This window comes from Podarcis muralis, chromosome 2 (assembly GCF_964188315.1).
Source record: "Podarcis muralis chromosome 2, rPodMur119.hap1.1, whole genome shotgun sequence".
In the NCBI taxonomy this organism is placed as follows: domain Eukaryota; kingdom Metazoa; phylum Chordata; class Lepidosauria; order Squamata; family Lacertidae; genus Podarcis; species Podarcis muralis.
Window position 1 is genome coordinate 117,869,024 of NC_135656.1, and position 17,695 is coordinate 117,886,718.

A 17,695-nucleotide genomic window follows, 5' to 3' on the forward strand; every position below is an offset into this window, starting at 1 on the left:
TCTTATGCAGTATGTGGTATGTGAACTGAATTCAGGTGGCCTGCGGCAGTATCTGTGGATATGTGGTTGAAGCCGGGAGGTGACACATTCCATCTCATTCCAAACATGGATACTAATAATAATAATTTTATTATTGTTGTTACGATATGGATGCAATGCAACCGCGAGCAGCAGGTGGCTTGAAAGCAGAACATAATGGGAATGTTGGAACTGTTCCGTGGGAACAGAGGGAGAGTCTTATTTCAGTGCAAAGCACCGGAAATAGCTCAGAGTGACCTGTACAGGAAGTACAGGAGGAGGAGTTTTGTCTCTCTTCTGATGGACGCTGATGAGAGAGGACGTGTTTCTCTGTAATGCTGCAAAGACAGAAATAAAGGCATGTAAATACATTTCTGTCTATCTCTCTTTCCCCCAGCCTGGGAGGGGGGGAAGAGCGGTGTGTTCTTCTCACGTTTGAGGAGGATCGCCAATCGCGACCTTGCCTGCATCTGCTGGGAATGCAGACAGGGAGGTCACAAGGAGATCGTGCCGGGAGCCTGGAGAGTGGCCAGTTTCTCCTGATATGGCTGGCAGATATCCTAACAATTTATACCCCACCCATCTAGATGGGTTTCCCCAGCCACTCTGGGCAGCTCCCAACAGAATATTAAAAACATGGTAAAACATCAAACATTAAAAACTTCCCTAAACAGGGCTGCCTGCAGATGTCTTCTGAAAGTCAGATAGTTGTTTATTTCCTTGACATCTGATGGGAGGGTGTTCCACAGGGTGGGTGCCACTACCGAGAAGGTCCTCTCCTTGGAATTGTAAAAAAAAAAGGTGAAAAGGTAAAGGACCCCTGGACGGTTAAAGTCCAGTCAAAGGCGACTATGGGATTGCGGCGCTCATCTCGCTTTTAGGCCGAGGGAGCTGGCGTTTGTCCGCAGACAGCTTTCTGAGTGATGTGGCCAGCAGGACTAAACCGCTTCTGGCACAACGGAACACTGACGGAAAAAGGAGCACATGGAAACGCCATTTACCTTCCTTGGAATTGTACAGTTGGAAGGTCAACCCATGCAATGCAGGAATAGGCATGGTTTCTGATTGCCTTTTAATATGACATTTTATGGTATTACTGTCTGAATGTTTTTATTATTGCTTGTAAGCCACTCTGAGCCCGGCCTTGGCTGGGGAGGGTGGGGTATAAATAAAAAATTATTATTATTATTATTATGAATACTTTAAAATGTAAATTAGAAAATTAATAAAAATCATAAAAAAGAAAAAAGTTAAAAACAACTATCTGAAACATCTAATAAATAAATAGCTAGCTAGCACCAAGAAGAATATGAAGACAGATCGAAACACATATTGACATCCTATGTATCTGGGTAAAAGGTAAAGGGACCCCTGACCATTCGGTCCAGTCGTGACCGACTCTGGGGTTGCAGTGCTCATCTTGCTTTATTGGCCGAGGGAGCCGGCATACAGCTTCCGGGTCATGTGGCCAGCATGACTAAGCCGCTTCTGGCGAACCAGAGCAGCGCACGGAAATGCCGTTGACCTTCCCACCGGAGTGGTTCCTATTTATCTACTTGCACTTTGACGTGCTTTCGAACTGCTAGGTTGGCAGGAGCAGGGACTGAGCAACAGGAGCTCACCCCATTGTGGGGATTCGAACTGCCGACCTTCTGATAACCAAGTCCTAGGCTCTGTGGTTTAACCCACAGCACCACCGGCATCCATGTATCCAGGCAGGATTGTCTAAACAAGAATGTTTTGAGCTGGAGCTGAAAAGAAAACAGTGAAGGCCTTGCCTGCCCAGTGTCAAGAGGCAGGGAGTCCCAAAGAGCCACACTGAAAGATGGATTTATTACAAGTGCTGAACGAGTGTTATGGGGCATTTGTAGCAGTGTCAGTGCCACAGGTTGAAGGTGCCAAGTGGGCATATATGGGGCAAAACGGTATCACAAGTGATCTGGTCCCAAGTTGTGAAGGGCTTTATATACTAACAGCAACACCTTGGGAGAAGAAATGGCTAAGGAGTAAACCCTAGACAAATCCGGAATGGAATACCTGAGAATGCTGGATGGTGCGTTTAGCAACTCCTGCTGGTGCCAAACGCCTTGTTCTGCTTTCCTTTCACACCGGAGGTCTGCCCAGATGTATTGCTCTGCTTTCCTCTGGACCACATCAGTGAGGCCAAGAGGCGGGTATGGTCATCTGGGCAGCCCAGGACCTCCATACACGCTGCCCAGGCTTGCACCTGGGCGTGGTCACTTGGGTGCTGCTAAAAAACACAGGAGGCAGCAGTTGCAAGTTACGTGTCTCTGCAGCCACAGCAGGCGCTGCGATTCCCCATCTGTTTGACTTCACCCCCGGAGGCGCACTCCATTGTCGACAGATGCCAACAAAAATTTCATTTTAATTCTTTGCATTCTGTGAGTTGCTCCGAGAGCCTTGCCAGAGCCCCAGAAAGTCATTAATTTTTTTGCAAAAGGAGCAAAACGCTGAAAGCTTGTGCGCGATCTCTCCCCCCCCCCCCCCCGGTACACGCGTCTTTACGCAGCCACCTTTCTCCCCTGTCTCTAACTAGGAGGATGTCAACACCAGACGCCCCTCCTTACGTCTCTGTCTCCTCCTCCGGAAACAGCCTTTTCACACGCTCTTTCTCTCTCCCATCCCAGCTTCTAAGATCAGTTTTTCTTCTCGAAAGTCTATTGTGTGTGTGTTTTGGTGGGGGCGCGCGACAGGTTCCCGGGGAAGAGCGAGCCGGGTTCTTGGTGAGTTACAACTCTGAACTGCAAGCGGGGGATGGAAAACAATTGATCCCCAAAGTGGGATGTGGGGAGGAAGAGGGGAATGTTGCATCGTTTCATGAAGCGGCCAGAGAGGGGCTCGATCGATGGGGCGGCGGGTCGAATCATTTCTTTGCATTGCCTCCTAATGTCACAACCTAAAATAGACGTGCGAGTCTAGGAAAGATTCCGGAAAGGATAACCAAAATGATCCGGACGATGGAACAGCTCTGCTGCGGAGGAAAGATTAGGAATACATCGAGGGCTTTTTTATTTTGGAGAAAAGGCGAGTCAGGGGTGTGGGACCTGGTTGAAGGGGTCTAGGACATAGCTGTCAACTTTTTCCTTTTTTTAAGGGAAATTCCCTTATTCTGAATAGGATTCCTCGCAAGAAAAGGGAAAAGTTGACAGCTATGGTCTAGGATTACGTATGGCTGGCTGGCTGGCTGTTGTAACCTTTCTCCTTCTAAACCAGGTTCTATTACTGCATACAATCAATGTACAATCTAAGTGCCCAAAATGCCACAAACATCAGTGTTTAAATAGTTACCGTAATTTTTAAAACATTTCTAAAATAAAACCATATTACCACTACAGAGCCGAATAAGTATTATAAATAGATGGAAAAGGTGCTTAATAATGGGAGCAGATACTTTGACGGGGCTCTGACTTGTTCTAGATTTCCTTTAAAGCTTTTTCTTGTCACTTTTCCTTAAAATGCATTCATTTTATGTCTTCAGAAATACATGCAATCAGTTCCCTGCCTTGCAACTCCTGACTCCCTTCGGATATAATAAGTTGCCAGCCTCCACTATTTTATACTTTTTCTAAAACTCTCTCCCTCCTTAAACATCTTTTAACATCATTTAACTGTCTCCCATGCTTTCCTTTATTAGATCTAATATTAGGCTTCTGATATTTCGATCTTGTTGACTTGCACTTGTCATTATTGTTGTTGTTTAGTCGTGTCCGACTCTTTGTGTCCCCATGGAGCAGAGCACGCCAGGCACTCCTGTCTTCCACTGCCTCCCGCAGTTTGGTCAAACTCATGCTGGTAGCTTCGAGAACACTGTCCAACCATCTCGTCCTCTGTCGCCCCCTTCTCCTTGTGCCCTCCATCTTTCCCAACATCAGGGTCTTTTCCAGGGAGTCTTCTCTTCTCATGAGGTGGCCAAAGTACTGCAGCCTCAGCTTCAGGATCTGTCCTTCCAGCGAGCACTCAGGGCGGATTTCCTTAAGAATGGATAGGTTTGATCTTCTTGCAGTCCATGGGACTCTCAAGAGTCTCCTCCAGCACCAGAATTCAAAAGCATCAATTCTTCAGCAATCAGCCTTCTTTATGGTCCAGCTCTCACTTCTATACATCACTACAGTTGTACCTCAGGTTACACACGCTTCAGGTTACATACGCTTCAGGTTATAGACTCTGCTGACCCAGAAATATTACCTCGGGTTAAGAACTTTGCTTCAGGATGAGAACAGAAATCGTGCAGCGGCAGCAGGAGGCCCCATTAGCTAAAGTGGCGCTTCAGGTTAAGAACAGTTTCAAGTTAAGAACAGACCTCCAGAACGAATTAAGTTCTTAAACTGAGGTATCACTGTACTGGGAAAACCATAGCTTTGACTATATGGGCCTTTGTTGGCAAGGTGAGGTCTCTGCTTTCTAACACCCCAGAGGACACGATCACACTTCAAAACGACCTTGTCAGATTAGAGAACTGGGCCAAAACAAACAAGATGAACTTTAACAGGGAGAAATGAAAAGTATTGCACTTGGGCAAAAAAAATAAGAGGCACAAATACAAGATGGGGGACACCTGGCTTGAGAGCAGTACATGTGAAAAGGATCTAGGAGTCTTGGTTGACCACAAACTTGACATGAGCCAACAGTGTGACGCAGCAGCTAAAAAAAGCCAATGCAATTCTGGGCTGCATCAATAGGAGTATAGCATCTAGATCAAGGGAAGTAATAGTGCCACTGTATTCTGCTCTGGTCAGACCTCACCTGGAGTACTGTGTCCAGTTCTGGGCACCACAGTTCAAGAAGGACACTGACAAACTGGAACGTGTCCAGAGGAGGGCAACCAAAATGGTCAAAGGCCTGGAAACGATGCCTTATGAGGAACGGCTAAGGGAGCTGGGCATGTTTAGCCTGGAGAAGAGGAGGTTAAGGGGTGATAGGATAGCCATGTTCAAATATATAAAAGGATGTCATATAGAGGAGGGAGAAAGGTTGTTTTCTGCTGCTCCAGAGAAGCGGACACGGAGCAATGGATCCAAACTACAAGAAAGAAGATTCCACCTAAACATTAGGAAGAACTTCCTGACAGTAAGAGCTGTTTGACAGTGGAATTTGCTGCCAAGGAGTGTGGTGGAGTCTCCTTCTTTGGAGGTCTTTAAGCAGAGGCTTGACAACCATATGTCAGGAGTGCTCTGATGGTGTTTCCTGCTTGGCAGGGGGTTGGACTCCATGGCCCTTGTGGTCTATTCCAACTCTATGATTCTATGATTCTATAAGATGCTGTCGAGGTTTGTCATTGCTTTTCTCCCAAGAAGCAGACGCCTTTTATTTTCGTGACTGCTGTCACCATCTTGTCATTATAGAGTCTCACAAACACAGTGGAGAGATCAGCCAAGGTGTCCCCAGGATGAAAAGGGAGGATCAAGACTCTGTGAACTGCATGGTGAAGACTGGGTTTGGAGGGGCAGGAGCCGCACCTCATGCCCCACAACCAAAGAGCGCCAGGGAATTCCACCTAAGGAGGCCGGAAGAACAGATCAAACAGGAAAAGGACGAGGGAAAGTTTAAGACAGGGGTCTGCAACCTGCGGCTCCGGAGCCGCATGTGGCTCTTTTACACCTTTGCCGCGGCTCCGGGACAGATACTAGCAAGGGGAGGAGGCGCATTGTGCGCCCCGACACTCCCCACTGTGGTGGGCGCTGTACTGGCTGTGACGTCGCATGGGGGCGGTGCGTGCGGTAGTCATGCACCGTCCCGACGTCACCTTCCCACCCGCTGTCAGATCGGAGGGCAGCGGCGCGCATGCAGGTCTATATTTGTTTTAAATGTCGCAATGGTTTTGTGGCTCCCAGGGTTTTTTTCTTCGGAAATGAGTCCAAGTGGCTCTTTTTGTCTTAAAGGTTGCAGACCCCTGGTTTAAGAGGTGGGAAACCCAGTGGGAGGAGTTCCTGACGACAGCGGAGTCTCCCCACTCAAGCTGGGGGACCCCACGGTTGCCGGAGGAGCCCACCCCCTGGGACGACGCCAAGGCCTTCCTGGCCTCCTTCGAGCAAGTAGCCGAAGCCTGCCGCTGGCCCCAGGAAGAGTGGGTGACCTGGCTCCTGCCGGCCCTCCGGGGAGAAGCCGAGCGGGCCTTCAGCAGGCTGGAGGGCCGGGACAGAGAGGATTATGGGAAAGTGAAGGCGGCCATTTTGTGGCAGGACGCCATGCGGAGGGAGAAGCAGCGCCAGCACTTCCGTTGCCTCTGCTACCAGGAGGCCGAGGGGCCGAGGGGGGCTTACAGCCGGCTCTGGGAGCTTTGCCACGGGTGGTTAAAGGTCGAGAAGCACACCAAGGAGCAGATCCTGGAGCTGCTGGTTCTGGAGCAGCTCCTGACCATCCTGCCCCGGGAAATGCAGAGCTGGGTGAGGGAGCACAGCCCCGAGACCTGCGCCCAGGCGGTGGCCCTGGCCGAGGACTTCCTCCTGAGGCAGCGAGAGGCCGAGAGAGAGGAGAAACAGGTGAGGCCGTTTCACAGCTACCTCACACTGTCAGACCATCGGTCCATCTAGCTCAGTGTTGTTTGACACGGGCTGGCAGCAGCTGTCTAGGATACTTATTTGCATGTTTTGTCTTGTATTTTATTCTGTGAACCACCCTGAGGTCTTTCGATGAAGGGCGGAATATAAACCTAATACAGTGGTACCTCGGGTTACAGATGTTTCAGGTTACAGACTCCACTAACCCAGAAATAGTACCTTGGGTTAAGAACTTTGCTTCAGGATGAGAACAGAAATCGTGCTCCGGAGGCGCGGCAGCAGCAGGAGGCCCCATTAGCTAAAGTGGTGCTTCAGGTTAAGAACAGTTTCAGGTTAAGTACGGACCTCCAGAACGAATTAAGTTCTTAACCTGAGGCACCACTGTAAGTAAATAAATAAATTTTCAGACTGGGAGTGGTTCCCAGCCCTACGTAGAGAGGCCAGGGATCAGGACCTGCACACAAGGCAGATGTAGAAGGTACAAAGTTCAGTCCCTGGCAGCATCTCCAGGTGAAGCTGGGAATGTCCGCTGCCTGAAATGGCGGAAAGCTGCTGCCAGCCAGTGTTGACAATACTGAGCTAGGTAGACCAATAGTCTGACTCTGTAGGAGGCAGCTGCCTATGTAGCCAATGTGGAGTTTGCCCCTGGCAGAACCGGCCCAATTGTGATCCCTAGCCACAGACAAATTAGTTCTTCTTTCCACCTCTCCTCCAACCCCCCCCATTCAATTCCCTCTCTATTATTATTATTATTATTAATAATAATAATAATAATAATAATTATTATTATTATTTATTTCTACCCCACCCATATGGCTGGGTTTCCCTAGCCGCTCTAGGCGACGTCCAACAAAAGATTTAAAAAACCATTTCTTATGAGGCAATAATCAATATTTATATTTATGAACATATTTTTAGCTGCTTTTGCCTAGCGCTTTTGCTTTTTACCTAGTGGGGGCCCACCTCACCACCCCCTAGCTACGGCCCTGCCTACAGGGCAAGATCTTAAATTTAAAAAGGGGGGGGAATAATTTTAATTCACAAATTTCAGTATCATAAAGCACAAAAATAGCAAAACAAACAGTTGCAGATCCTTGATGTGTTGCTGTGACAGTATATGATTGGAAAGAAGCGATGAGCATTAAAACTGGGTAAGCAGTAAAAAATACTGGTATCGAAACTGGCGGAAATGACTGGCAGAATCCGAGACCAGGGAGAAGAGTCGGTGGAAGAAGATTGGAAAAAGTTTAAAGTCTACCTACAGAAATACTGTAAAATTAATGAATGTTAGAATGATGTTGGATAAGAAGTTAAGTGGTTTTTAGCTATAATGCTATAAGGAATATGAAAAAATGGATTATTAATACGTTAAAATTTAAGGTTAAAATATTTTAAGATTAAAGATTAGGATAAACAAAGAGGGAAAGGATTTGCTGAATTAACAAATTGAATTGGAATACAAAAAAGGGAGGTGTGAGGAGGTCTGGGAAGCAAGCAAATGAAAGATAAGTAATGGAAAGATGGAATTGTTTTTAACTATTTTTATTTTGTATTTTTCTTTTTTCATTTTGTAACACTTTAAAAATCTTAATAAATATCTTTAAAAAAATAAAAAAATACTGGTATCGGACATAGCCCCTCCCAAATCCAGGGTGGGTAGTTGGACTTGTGGAACTCTCAAGAGGATCATTTATGTAAGTTGGGAATACAAACCATACTGTGTCAAATTGACTCAGTGCAGTTTGGCCTCTCGCTCTCCATGTATCAGGCAATTATTATTATTATTATTATTATTATTATTATTATTATTATTATTATTATTATTTATTGAATTTATATACTGTCATATATCCGGGGGTCTCAGGGCGGTTTACAGAATAAAATCAAGATATAAAACCACAAATTACATAATGAAAATAAAAGCAACAACCCAATGCCAATACACAATCACTAAGCCCTGTGCCCAACTCCCCATTCCCCTGTCATTTCCCCTACATTAATCCCCTAGTTTCCCCTTCCCACCTTAGGTAACTGTTGTAAGCTGCCCAGGAGGGTGGGGTATAAATAATAAAATTATTATTATTACTGTTGTAACTACTAAGCTCACTTGTCACCTTCCCAATCCCGTTTCTTCCTGCAAATCCAGGATGGTGGTGTGGCTCTACACATCCTCCAATGGGGGCTGCGTGATGACAGCCTTACTTTTTTATGTATATGGGGAGAAAAATCAGAAACCCATTTTCCAGCCACCAGCTACTGTTGAGCTGTCTGCAGCAGGGAGGGAAAATAGGAGATGATAGGAGACGAGGAGATTATGCAGATGACATAATCAATTTTAAATTTTGTATCCTGTATGCCTTCATAATCGAAAGTCACTCTGGGACGTTTTGTAGTAAATGACAAATAAACTCATGTCATCCCCATCCCCATCATCTTGCCCTTTGTCTTCCATCCAGATCCTGATGCCGTTTGTGGAGGTGGCTGTGAGTTTTTCCGAGGCAGGCCCGGCCTCGGCCAACCTCAAACCGAGGGAGCTGTGCCTGGAAACTAAGCCAGGAGGTGAAACCGTCCTTTTGGGTAAGTCTGCTCCCTTGCCCTCGAGTCTTCGGATGCTCATAGAATCATAAAGTTGGAAGGGAGAAAAACAGAAGACAGAAAAACAGTTAAAAACAACAGTTAATTGAATAACAGTCACAACAGAATGGAATGCCTCTCTCGTGTGACCCACAGTCAGCCAATCACATAAGAGCTACTGCCAAAGGAAAAACTCCATGCTAAAAACAGACAACATAATTCAACATAAGCAGCTTCTTCTTTGGCGATCACTCATAGGTGAGTAAGATTGTCTTCCAGAAACACGGTTGTAACAGTGAGTCCATAAGTGACTTTGGAGGCCAATTCTGGATCCCTATGTCCTTCCACAGTGGGAACATAGGTTTCCGGGCGGGAGTTGATCATGGTGAGGGTTTGCCAAGTATGTCTTCCTTTTAGCACATTTCTCCCTTTCCTCTTGAGTTTGAGCATCTTCAAAACCCATGACACCTTTGATAAAGGCTGTTCTCCAATTGGAGCACTCGCAGGCCAGTGTTTCCCAGCTTTTTTAGATTTGCCTTGAGACAGTCTTTAAACCTCTTTTGTTGACCACCAGCATTACGCTTTCCATTTTTAAGTTCGGAATAGAGTAGTCACTTTGGAAGACGATCATTAGGCATCCGCACAACGTGACCAGTTCAACGAAGTTGATGTTGAGAAAACATGCCCATTTTAGAAAATTAAACTGTTAACGTTATTTACAGTAGCTGGCTTTTTTCTCTCATTTGCCCCAGATTATGGACAAGGAGATGAAAGCAAAGAAAATAAATACCATCTTGAGGATCTAAAGCCCATGGAGCCTTCTCAAAGGAGAGCCAGAGAAAGCTTTCCTCAGGATCACGGGGAAGAGGGAGCCTTTGAGGATGAGCACAGACCTCGGGGGCAGCTGGCTGACCACTGCCTCGGGAATGCAATGATGGATCGATCCATTTCCTCCATGTTGGATGAAGAGGCTTTCCATGGGAGCCTCAGGTGGCAGAAATCAGACTCCCTCAGTGTCCCAGAGGAAGCTTTCCAGCAGGGCCCCATCACGCATGATGCTCAGGAGGGGTCCTACCAGTGCGCAGAGTGTGGGAAGGTCCTCAGCTGCAAGGACCATCTCAAGAGGCACCAGCAGATCCACACGAGGAAGAAGAAGGCCCACCAATGCTCCTACTGCGGGAAGTGCTTCCGCCAGAGGTCGGACCTCGTCTTCCACGAGAGGATCCACACGGGGGAGAAGCCGCACAAATGCTCCGCCTGCGGGAAGAACTTCCGCTGCACTTGCCAGCTGATCATCCACGAGAGGACGCACACCCGGGAGAAGCCCTACAAGTGTTCCGCCTGTGGGAAGAGCTTCAGCCAGAACGCCAACCTCACGGTGCACCTGAGGACCCACACCGGTGAGAAGCCCTACAAGTGCTCCGTTTGTGGGAAGAGCTTCATCCAGAAATCCCACCTCGTGAAACACGAGAGAATCCACACCGGGAAGAAGGCGTGCCGTTGCTTAGCTTGGAAAGAGCTTCCGCCGGAATGAGCTCCTTCCCGTCCGCAATGGCTGCTTTGCTGGAGGAGAGCTGGACCATAAAGAAGGCTGGTCGCTGAAGAATGGATGCTTTTGAATTTATGGTGCTGGAGGAGACTCTTGAGAGTCCCATGGACTGCAAGAAGATCAAACCTCTCCATTCTGAAGGAAATTAGCCCTGAGTGCTCACTGGAAGGACAGATCCTGAAGCTGAGGCTCCAATACTTTGGCCACCTCATGAGAAGAGAAGATTCCCTGGAAAAGACCTTGATGTTGGGAAAGATGGAGGGCACAAGGAGAAGGGGACGACAGAGGACGAAATGGTTGGACAGTGTTCTCGAAGCTACCAGAATGAGTTTGACCAAACTGTGGGAGGCAGTGGAAGACAGGAGTGCCTGGCGTGCTCTGGTCCAGGGCGTCACAAAGAGTCGGACACGACTAAACAACAACAAGAACTTCCAGGGAAGGTGTTTCTTACGGAAGCAGCCACAGGGAGGAGAACGGCACGAGCGCTTCGTCTGGGAGATGAGTTTTGGTTGTGATTTTGCCTTTAGCGAACCTCAGATAACCCACCAGGAAGAAATATCCACCCGGAGCTGCCCATTGGGGCTGGTAGGCTGGAAAGCGGGGAGGTCAACAGTAGGTGGCGCCAGAGAGCCAAAGACAGGCAGAGCCTGCTAATTCTAGCTTTGCTCCTCCCGCCCCCCCCAATCTTCTTCCCTGCTGAGTTTGACAAGGGGCAACACTGAGACTGAGAGAGCAGAAGCTGTAACTCAGTGGCAGACCTTTCATGTCCCAGGTTCAAACCCGCCGTTTTTGGGTAGGGCTGGGAGAGAGTCCGGTCTGAAACCCTCAAGAGCTGCTGCCAGTCAGTGTAGACAACGCTGAGCTAGATGGACCCCGTGGTGTGACTCAGTATAAGGGAGCTTCCTATCCTGTCAGACTGAGGAGGAGGAGAAAGCTTAAAGGCAGGGTCACCTCCTGGGCTGGGTGGTAACTAAGCCGGGTGCTGAAGGAGGGCAGGCTTAGGTTGCCCTAATCGACCAGCCTTCAGTGTGTGGGGTCAAATTGAACTCACAGCAGCCCTTATGTATTACAAAAGGCACAAAGCAAAGTGGAACCCTTCTGGAAAAGGTCCTCTCTGCGAGTCTTCAGTGACTCTGAATACCATCCAACTCGACTATGGGAAAACTATCCAGGGAGATGAATCTTCTTTTCCTTGACTCTCCCTGGGTGTTCTAATGGGATTTCAAATCTGGCTATTTGACGTGCTGGAAAGAATCTTTTTTTGTTTTCGTTTCACAAGTTCAGACGACTCCCCACTTACGCGCAGGTTTCGTTCCAGGGCCATGAAATCCTCTAAACACCCTTTAAATGCCCCCTGTGCCACACTCTCTTCGAATCCAGACGAATACTGTATCAAAAAATATCAGCAACTAGAGTTGAAGCTCTGGGGCTGGTTGAAGGCTGGAGGACGAGCAGGAAAGCAGCCGCTGATGTGGTCTCCTCTACAGCTCCCTGCCACCATTTCCGGGTTTGAATTGAATTGTTTGTTTCCCAGCGCCATATACTGTACAAGGTCGTGCATGAGTTGAACACACATAATGGGGGGGGGGTGCCTGTACTGACTTTGTAAGAAAGGTCCCACCTCCCTGCAGAGGGGAAGGGTCGCGGAGAAGTCCAGTTGCACCAGGAAGTGATCTGACCATGGCACTTCTTTTGTTTTGCTTTTACTTAATGTCAGATCACCAACATCCGTAGAGGTAAACACCAGGTCCAAGGCATGTCCGCGGCGATGGGTTGGGCCAGAGTTATTCAGGGACAGCCCCATGGAGGCCATGCTTTACACGAAGTCCCGAGCAGCCCCTTGTAAGGTTGTGTCGGCATGGATGTTAAAATCCCCCAGGACAACCAAACTAGGTGTCTCCAGGAGCACATCCGCCATGACCTGAAGCAGCTTGGGCAGAGAATCCTTGGCGCACCGGGGAGGTTGGTACACCAAAAGGAATCCTGTACTGCCCCTATTGCCCAACTTCCAGAACATGCACTCAGAAAACTGGGTCTTCCCAATAGGACGCCTGGTGCAGACTAATGACTTCCTTAAAATCACTGCAACCCCCCCTCCCCGCCCACATGACCTGGGTTGCTGTGCGTAAGAGAAACCTGGTGGACAAGCAGCGGCAAGGACAGGCCCATCTGCTTCATCCAGCCAGGTCTCTGTCACACATGCCAGGTCAAATCCTCCATCCACAATCAGGTCATGGATGGCAGTGGTCTTATTCATCATTGACCTGGCATTGCACAGCAACACTTTCAGGTCATGTGGGTTTCCCTTGCTGATTCTAGTATCCGTCCAGTCAGGACCAGACCTGGAGGCAGGGATAGTCCTCAAACAATGACTAAGCCTGCCTCCTTGGTAATGACATGGTCTGGTCTTAGCGTAACTCCTCCTCTTGCCCATGATCACTGAGATCAGGTGTCCCAGTACATCCCCCTCTGTGAAACCTGCCCCAGCCATTCTATTGGCTGAGGCCCACTCCCAGGCAGCCCTGACCCTGACCCTTAAAAAGCAAAATACAAACTATACAATAACTTAACAAAATAATGAAAGTAAAAACAAAGCAAGAAACAATTATGCTAAATTTAAACTACTCCCCACCCCGACTAAACATTCATCCCACCCCAAGCAGAAAGAAAATAATAAAGTAATATTGTAAAAAAACACCATTTGAGGTGCAGCAAATTAAGAACCCCTAAAAAATTTAAAACCATTTTTTGCCACTTGCTGCAGGGAGCTGCTCAGAGTATGTATGAGTGTAGGCCGTGGCCCTTGGGCCCAATGGAATTGGCTTGCAGGAGGGAGCGGTCTTCCCAAACACTCACCGGAGCAGCAACAGCAGCAATCTGTTTTTTGTACAACTTAGGTCCAGGGTATCTCAGGAGTCACCTGAACTCTTAGATCCCAGCTCCATCACTTAGATTCTCTGCAGAACCATTATTAGTCGTTCCCTTGGTTGTTGATGCAGACTTTCCATGCCATCATTACATATCTTTAGGAGCCAGGCGAAAACATTCCTCTCCAACCAGGCCGATTGATATCCAATGCCTTTTTAAATGTGTTCTGGAATGGGTAGAATTATTGTTTTTGTTGTTCTTATTTTTAATTATGTATTTTGTGGTTTTTGTAATTTTATGTTGTGAACTGCCTGAGATCTACAGATGATGGGTGGTATTGTAGCCTTTCCGGCCTTTCCCATGGGTCGGGTGAGTGTTGCGCCCGGGGAGGGAGGAAGGAGCCAAACGGACACCGAGGGTAGGTTCAGAGAAAGAGTTTTTTATTTCTGCTTCCCAGGCAGCAGAAAGGCACTTGCGTGGTTAGTTCACAGCAAGCAGCAGTTTTAGAGTAGACACAGACAGCCTATATTCTCTTTAGGGTCCCCTTTCCCCTCCCCAGGAATCCAGCCCCACGAGTTTGCACACGTATGTTGGCAGAAACAATCTCCATTCATGATGAATAGAAATTGCCTCTGCACTCTTATCTGGCACTCCTGGCACCATTCCCGGGGTCTGTGCGTCAGCGCAGCCAAGACAGTTGCAACCTGGTAAAATAGGTTGGATGCGCCATCCCGTCTCTTACTCGGGACTGACAAGGCCATCTTTTACGCCTTCATGGACTGAGAAGAGGAGAAGGCTTTGTTCATTTAGCTACTTTGTTTTATACAGCAAAAGCTAATACATTTTAAGTTTGCATCCTCAAAGAAAGAAATACAGCTCTAGCTAATGCATTTTAGCTACTGAATCCTCAAAGAAATAATTTGGGAAGTCTTGGGGCCTAGCTGGGGGTGACTACACAGTCAGGTTTTGGGTAACCTGTCCCTTCATTCCCCCCTCTTATTTTGGACAGCCTTCTGGCTCGTCCGAAGGCACTGGCTGGTATTCTCGGGCTAGTGCTATAATCTGAGGCCGAATCATTCGTGACACCATTTTATGCATCATATTTTGCAATCATTGCAATAAGCAAGGTACACAGGAGCAGAAAAGAAGCAAGATTATCAAAGGGCCTAGTAACATCTCTGGCAAGACTACTGGTGGGGCCTGAGTTTTCTTCCTGCTCTCTGCAGCTGATGGTGAAGGCTTCGCCAATGCTGGCAGCATACTGCCTGCAGGGGTCTCATCCTCGTACGAAGGGTAAATTTTATTTTATTTTTTAGGGGAAAAAGCCATCCTCCCATAAAACTATATATTCAAAGGGAAAGAAAAGAAAACGTCCTTTTTCAATCCATGCTGGATTCTTCTGCCATGCGTAGAGGTGCCAGCTTTGGGAAGTCTTGGGGCCTAGTTGGGGTGACTACATAGTCAGGTTTTGGGTAACCTGTCCCTTCATTCCCCCCTCTTATTTTGGACAGCCTTCTGGCTCGTCCGAAGGCACTGGCTGGTATTCTCGGGCTAGTGCTATAATCTGAGGCCGAATCATTCATGACACCATTTTATGCATCATATTTTGCAATCATTGCAATAAGCAAGGTACACAGGAGCAGAAAAGAAGCAAGATTATCAAAGGGCCTAGTAACATCTCTGGCAAGACTACTGGAGGGGCCTGAGTTTTCTTCCTGCTCTCTGCAGCTGATGGTGAAGGCTTCGCCGATGCTGGCAGCATACTGCCTGCAGGGGTCTCATCCTCGTACGAAGGGTAAATTTTATTTGTTTTATTGAAAAAAAGCCATCCTCCCATAAAACTATATATTCAAAGGGAAATAAAAGAAAACGTCCTCTTTCAATCCATGCTGGATTCTTCTGCCGTGCGTAGAGGTGCCAGCTTCCTGGGGGTGGCACCAGCAGGGCGGTCGTCTGGTGGGCGCCGAGAAATGGTGAGCTGAAGGGGCTGGTGTAGATCAGTTGTAATAGCCCAATCTGACACTGCCTTCTTTACACGAGTATGAATGAATGAACGTTATTACGGTCTCATACCAGAATTAAAAAAGCATATTGATAAAATAGCAGTTAGGATTTTTTAACCGATAATTGTTAGAGCAAATTAGGACAAGGAAACAGGCATAGGATAAAACATTTGGATAAAATACAAGATTAAACACGGATAATGGATGGATAAAAAACTGATAATTAAAACAGATAAGAACTAAAAACAAACAAAGACTCGCAGTTAAAACAACTATAAGAGGCTGCAGAGTAGAAGCTTCTTAAATAGAGGACACTCAACATTAGAAACTGCTGTGCAAATATGGTTAAAACAGACAATTAAAACAATGTACAACACTGAATTTAGCAAAAATGTACAATGATAAACTGTCCCAGGGAGTTGACTCAGAATCACCCATGGAACCGTGTTTGGGGCTTTTCATGCCGGACTATTTTGAATTGGGCGATGGTCTGCGCCTACAGATCTGTACACAGAATCTGGCAACCATCCAGGTCATCTTCTTGCCTTTGCCTAACAGCAAAAGGTCAAATTTTTGCTTTTGCGGGAGGTCGGCGAGCCTCACCAGTAGGGGATCCATGATCTTACTACGTGCCTCTTCATAAGAGGGAAATCTAAAGAACAAGTGTTCTGGGCTTCCTATCTCTCCCAATGGACAGGTGCAAAGTCTCTGAGCATAGGGGACTTTTCTAAAAGCTCCATCCAGGACTGGCGAGGGAAGAGCCGAGCTTCTGGCGAGTGTAAAGGCCCTTCTTGCAACCCTAGATACAAGAAAGAAGAGATATGCTGCCGGTGCGGCTATATATCTCTGGATTTATCCAATTCTATAGTCGGGGTACCTTGCGCAGTCCAGCTGTCTCTCGGTGTCTAATATTCTTTGCCTGACCATAGCTTTTGCCTGGCCCAAACTTAGAAGGGCTTGAGGGGCAAAACCCAGTTTCCGGAGGGTGTTCAGGACTGCAGTCTGCCAGCCTGACTGGAATTGGTCACAGAGGATCAATGGGGCTATCCCTTGGGGGAATCCTCAAAGAAAGAATTTGGGAAGTCTTGGGGCCTAGTTGTGGGTGACTACACAGTCAGGTTTTGGGTAACCTGTCCCTTCAGTATGCTACTACTACTGCTACTACTACTGCTAATAATAATTTTCAGTGGACCAATGGTTTGGAGTGATAGACAACAAAATTTGCTCCTTCTTTACGCTGTGCATGTAATGTGGTTTGCTGTTGGAAATACAGGGATTGCTGACTTTAAAAAAAAAGATGGGGCAAATTGATGGGGCCAGGCAGTCTGCCTAGCGATGGTTATAAGTTGCAAGAGCCCAAAGAGAACTTCCATATGCAGAGGCAGTGTACCGTTGAATGACAGCTGCTGAGCGATAAACAGTGAAGAAAGGTTTCTGGATGCATCTGACTGGCCCCAGTTGGGAGACAGAATGCTGGGCTTGGCGGCGATTCTCGCCACCAATGCGGAGAACGGGTTTGTCAGAGCAGGTTGTCGGATTTGTAACAGCAGGGATCATTCAGTTAGTCACCCAAGGGTTAATTCCCCCCCCGAGTCAGTTAACCAAATGGTTGCAGAGGTGTTGCTTAGCAACCAGCCATGATCTTTTCTGAAGTAACACGTACTCTGATTGGCTGTGCGATTCTGAGGGAGTTCCCTCCTGTACTTGGTTAGTCATTGTATGTCTTCCTGCTATGTACAAGGCCTGACCGAAACAAAACCCTCTGCTTATTTCTCCTCAAATTATACCCTGTTCCTATTCAGTTTACTTGATAAAATACTATCTTTTTGCTCTGGACTCCATCTGCTTTATTCAAGTCATTCCTCTAACACAGTGTTTCCCAACCTTGGGCCTCCAGCTGTTTTTGGACTGCAACTCCCATCATCCCTAGCTAGCAAGACCAGTGGTCAGGGATGATGGGAATTGTAGTTCAAAAACAGCTGGAGGCCCAAGGTTGGGAAACACTGCTCTAACAAGCTAACTTTTCATTAAAAGCCATACATGCGGTGATACGACCTCCGTCCCTGCAGTTGCACTTCAGCCACGAATCCAGTATTATTTTTATTATTACTTTTTACAACATCCAGGTATACAGGTGTCAGCGGCTGCCTCAGGTCCCAGCTCAC

The 17,695-nt window shown here is 47.3% G+C and overlaps 1 protein-coding gene across 1 annotated transcript; it reads left to right on the plus strand.

The window, feature by feature from the left end:
- The first annotated feature begins 2,617 nt into the window (after positions 1–2,617).
- LOC114592211 (uncharacterized) lies at positions 2,618–17,359 on the plus strand. Its single transcript, XM_077923075.1, has 5 exons — positions 2,618–2,762; positions 5,382–5,593; positions 5,940–6,518; positions 8,993–9,113; positions 9,863–17,359. The coding sequence occupies exons 2-5, from the start codon at positions 5,426–5,428 to the stop codon at positions 10,642–10,644; spliced, it is 1,650 nt and encodes a 549-aa protein (XP_077779201.1). The 5' UTR covers positions 2,618–2,762; positions 5,382–5,425; the 3' UTR covers positions 10,645–17,359.
- Positions 17,360–17,695: the final 336 nt, after the last annotated feature.

What these genes read in the sequence shown, in the direction of transcription:
- LOC114592211 (XM_077923075.1), top strand. Translation starts at nt 5,426, where the DNA reads ATGAAAAGGGAGGATCAAGACTCTGTGAACTGCATGGTGAAGACTGGG. An exon ending in AGGGAAAGTTTAAGACAGGG is followed by an intron (nt 5,594 to 5,939) that starts GTCTGCAACCTG and finishes CCCTGGTTTAAG; the next exon opens with AGGTGGGAAACCCAGTGGGA. An exon ending in AGGTGAAACCGTCCTTTTGG is followed by an intron (nt 9,114 to 9,862) that starts GTAAGTCTGCTC and finishes CATTTGCCCCAG; the next exon opens with ATTATGGACAAGGAGATGAA.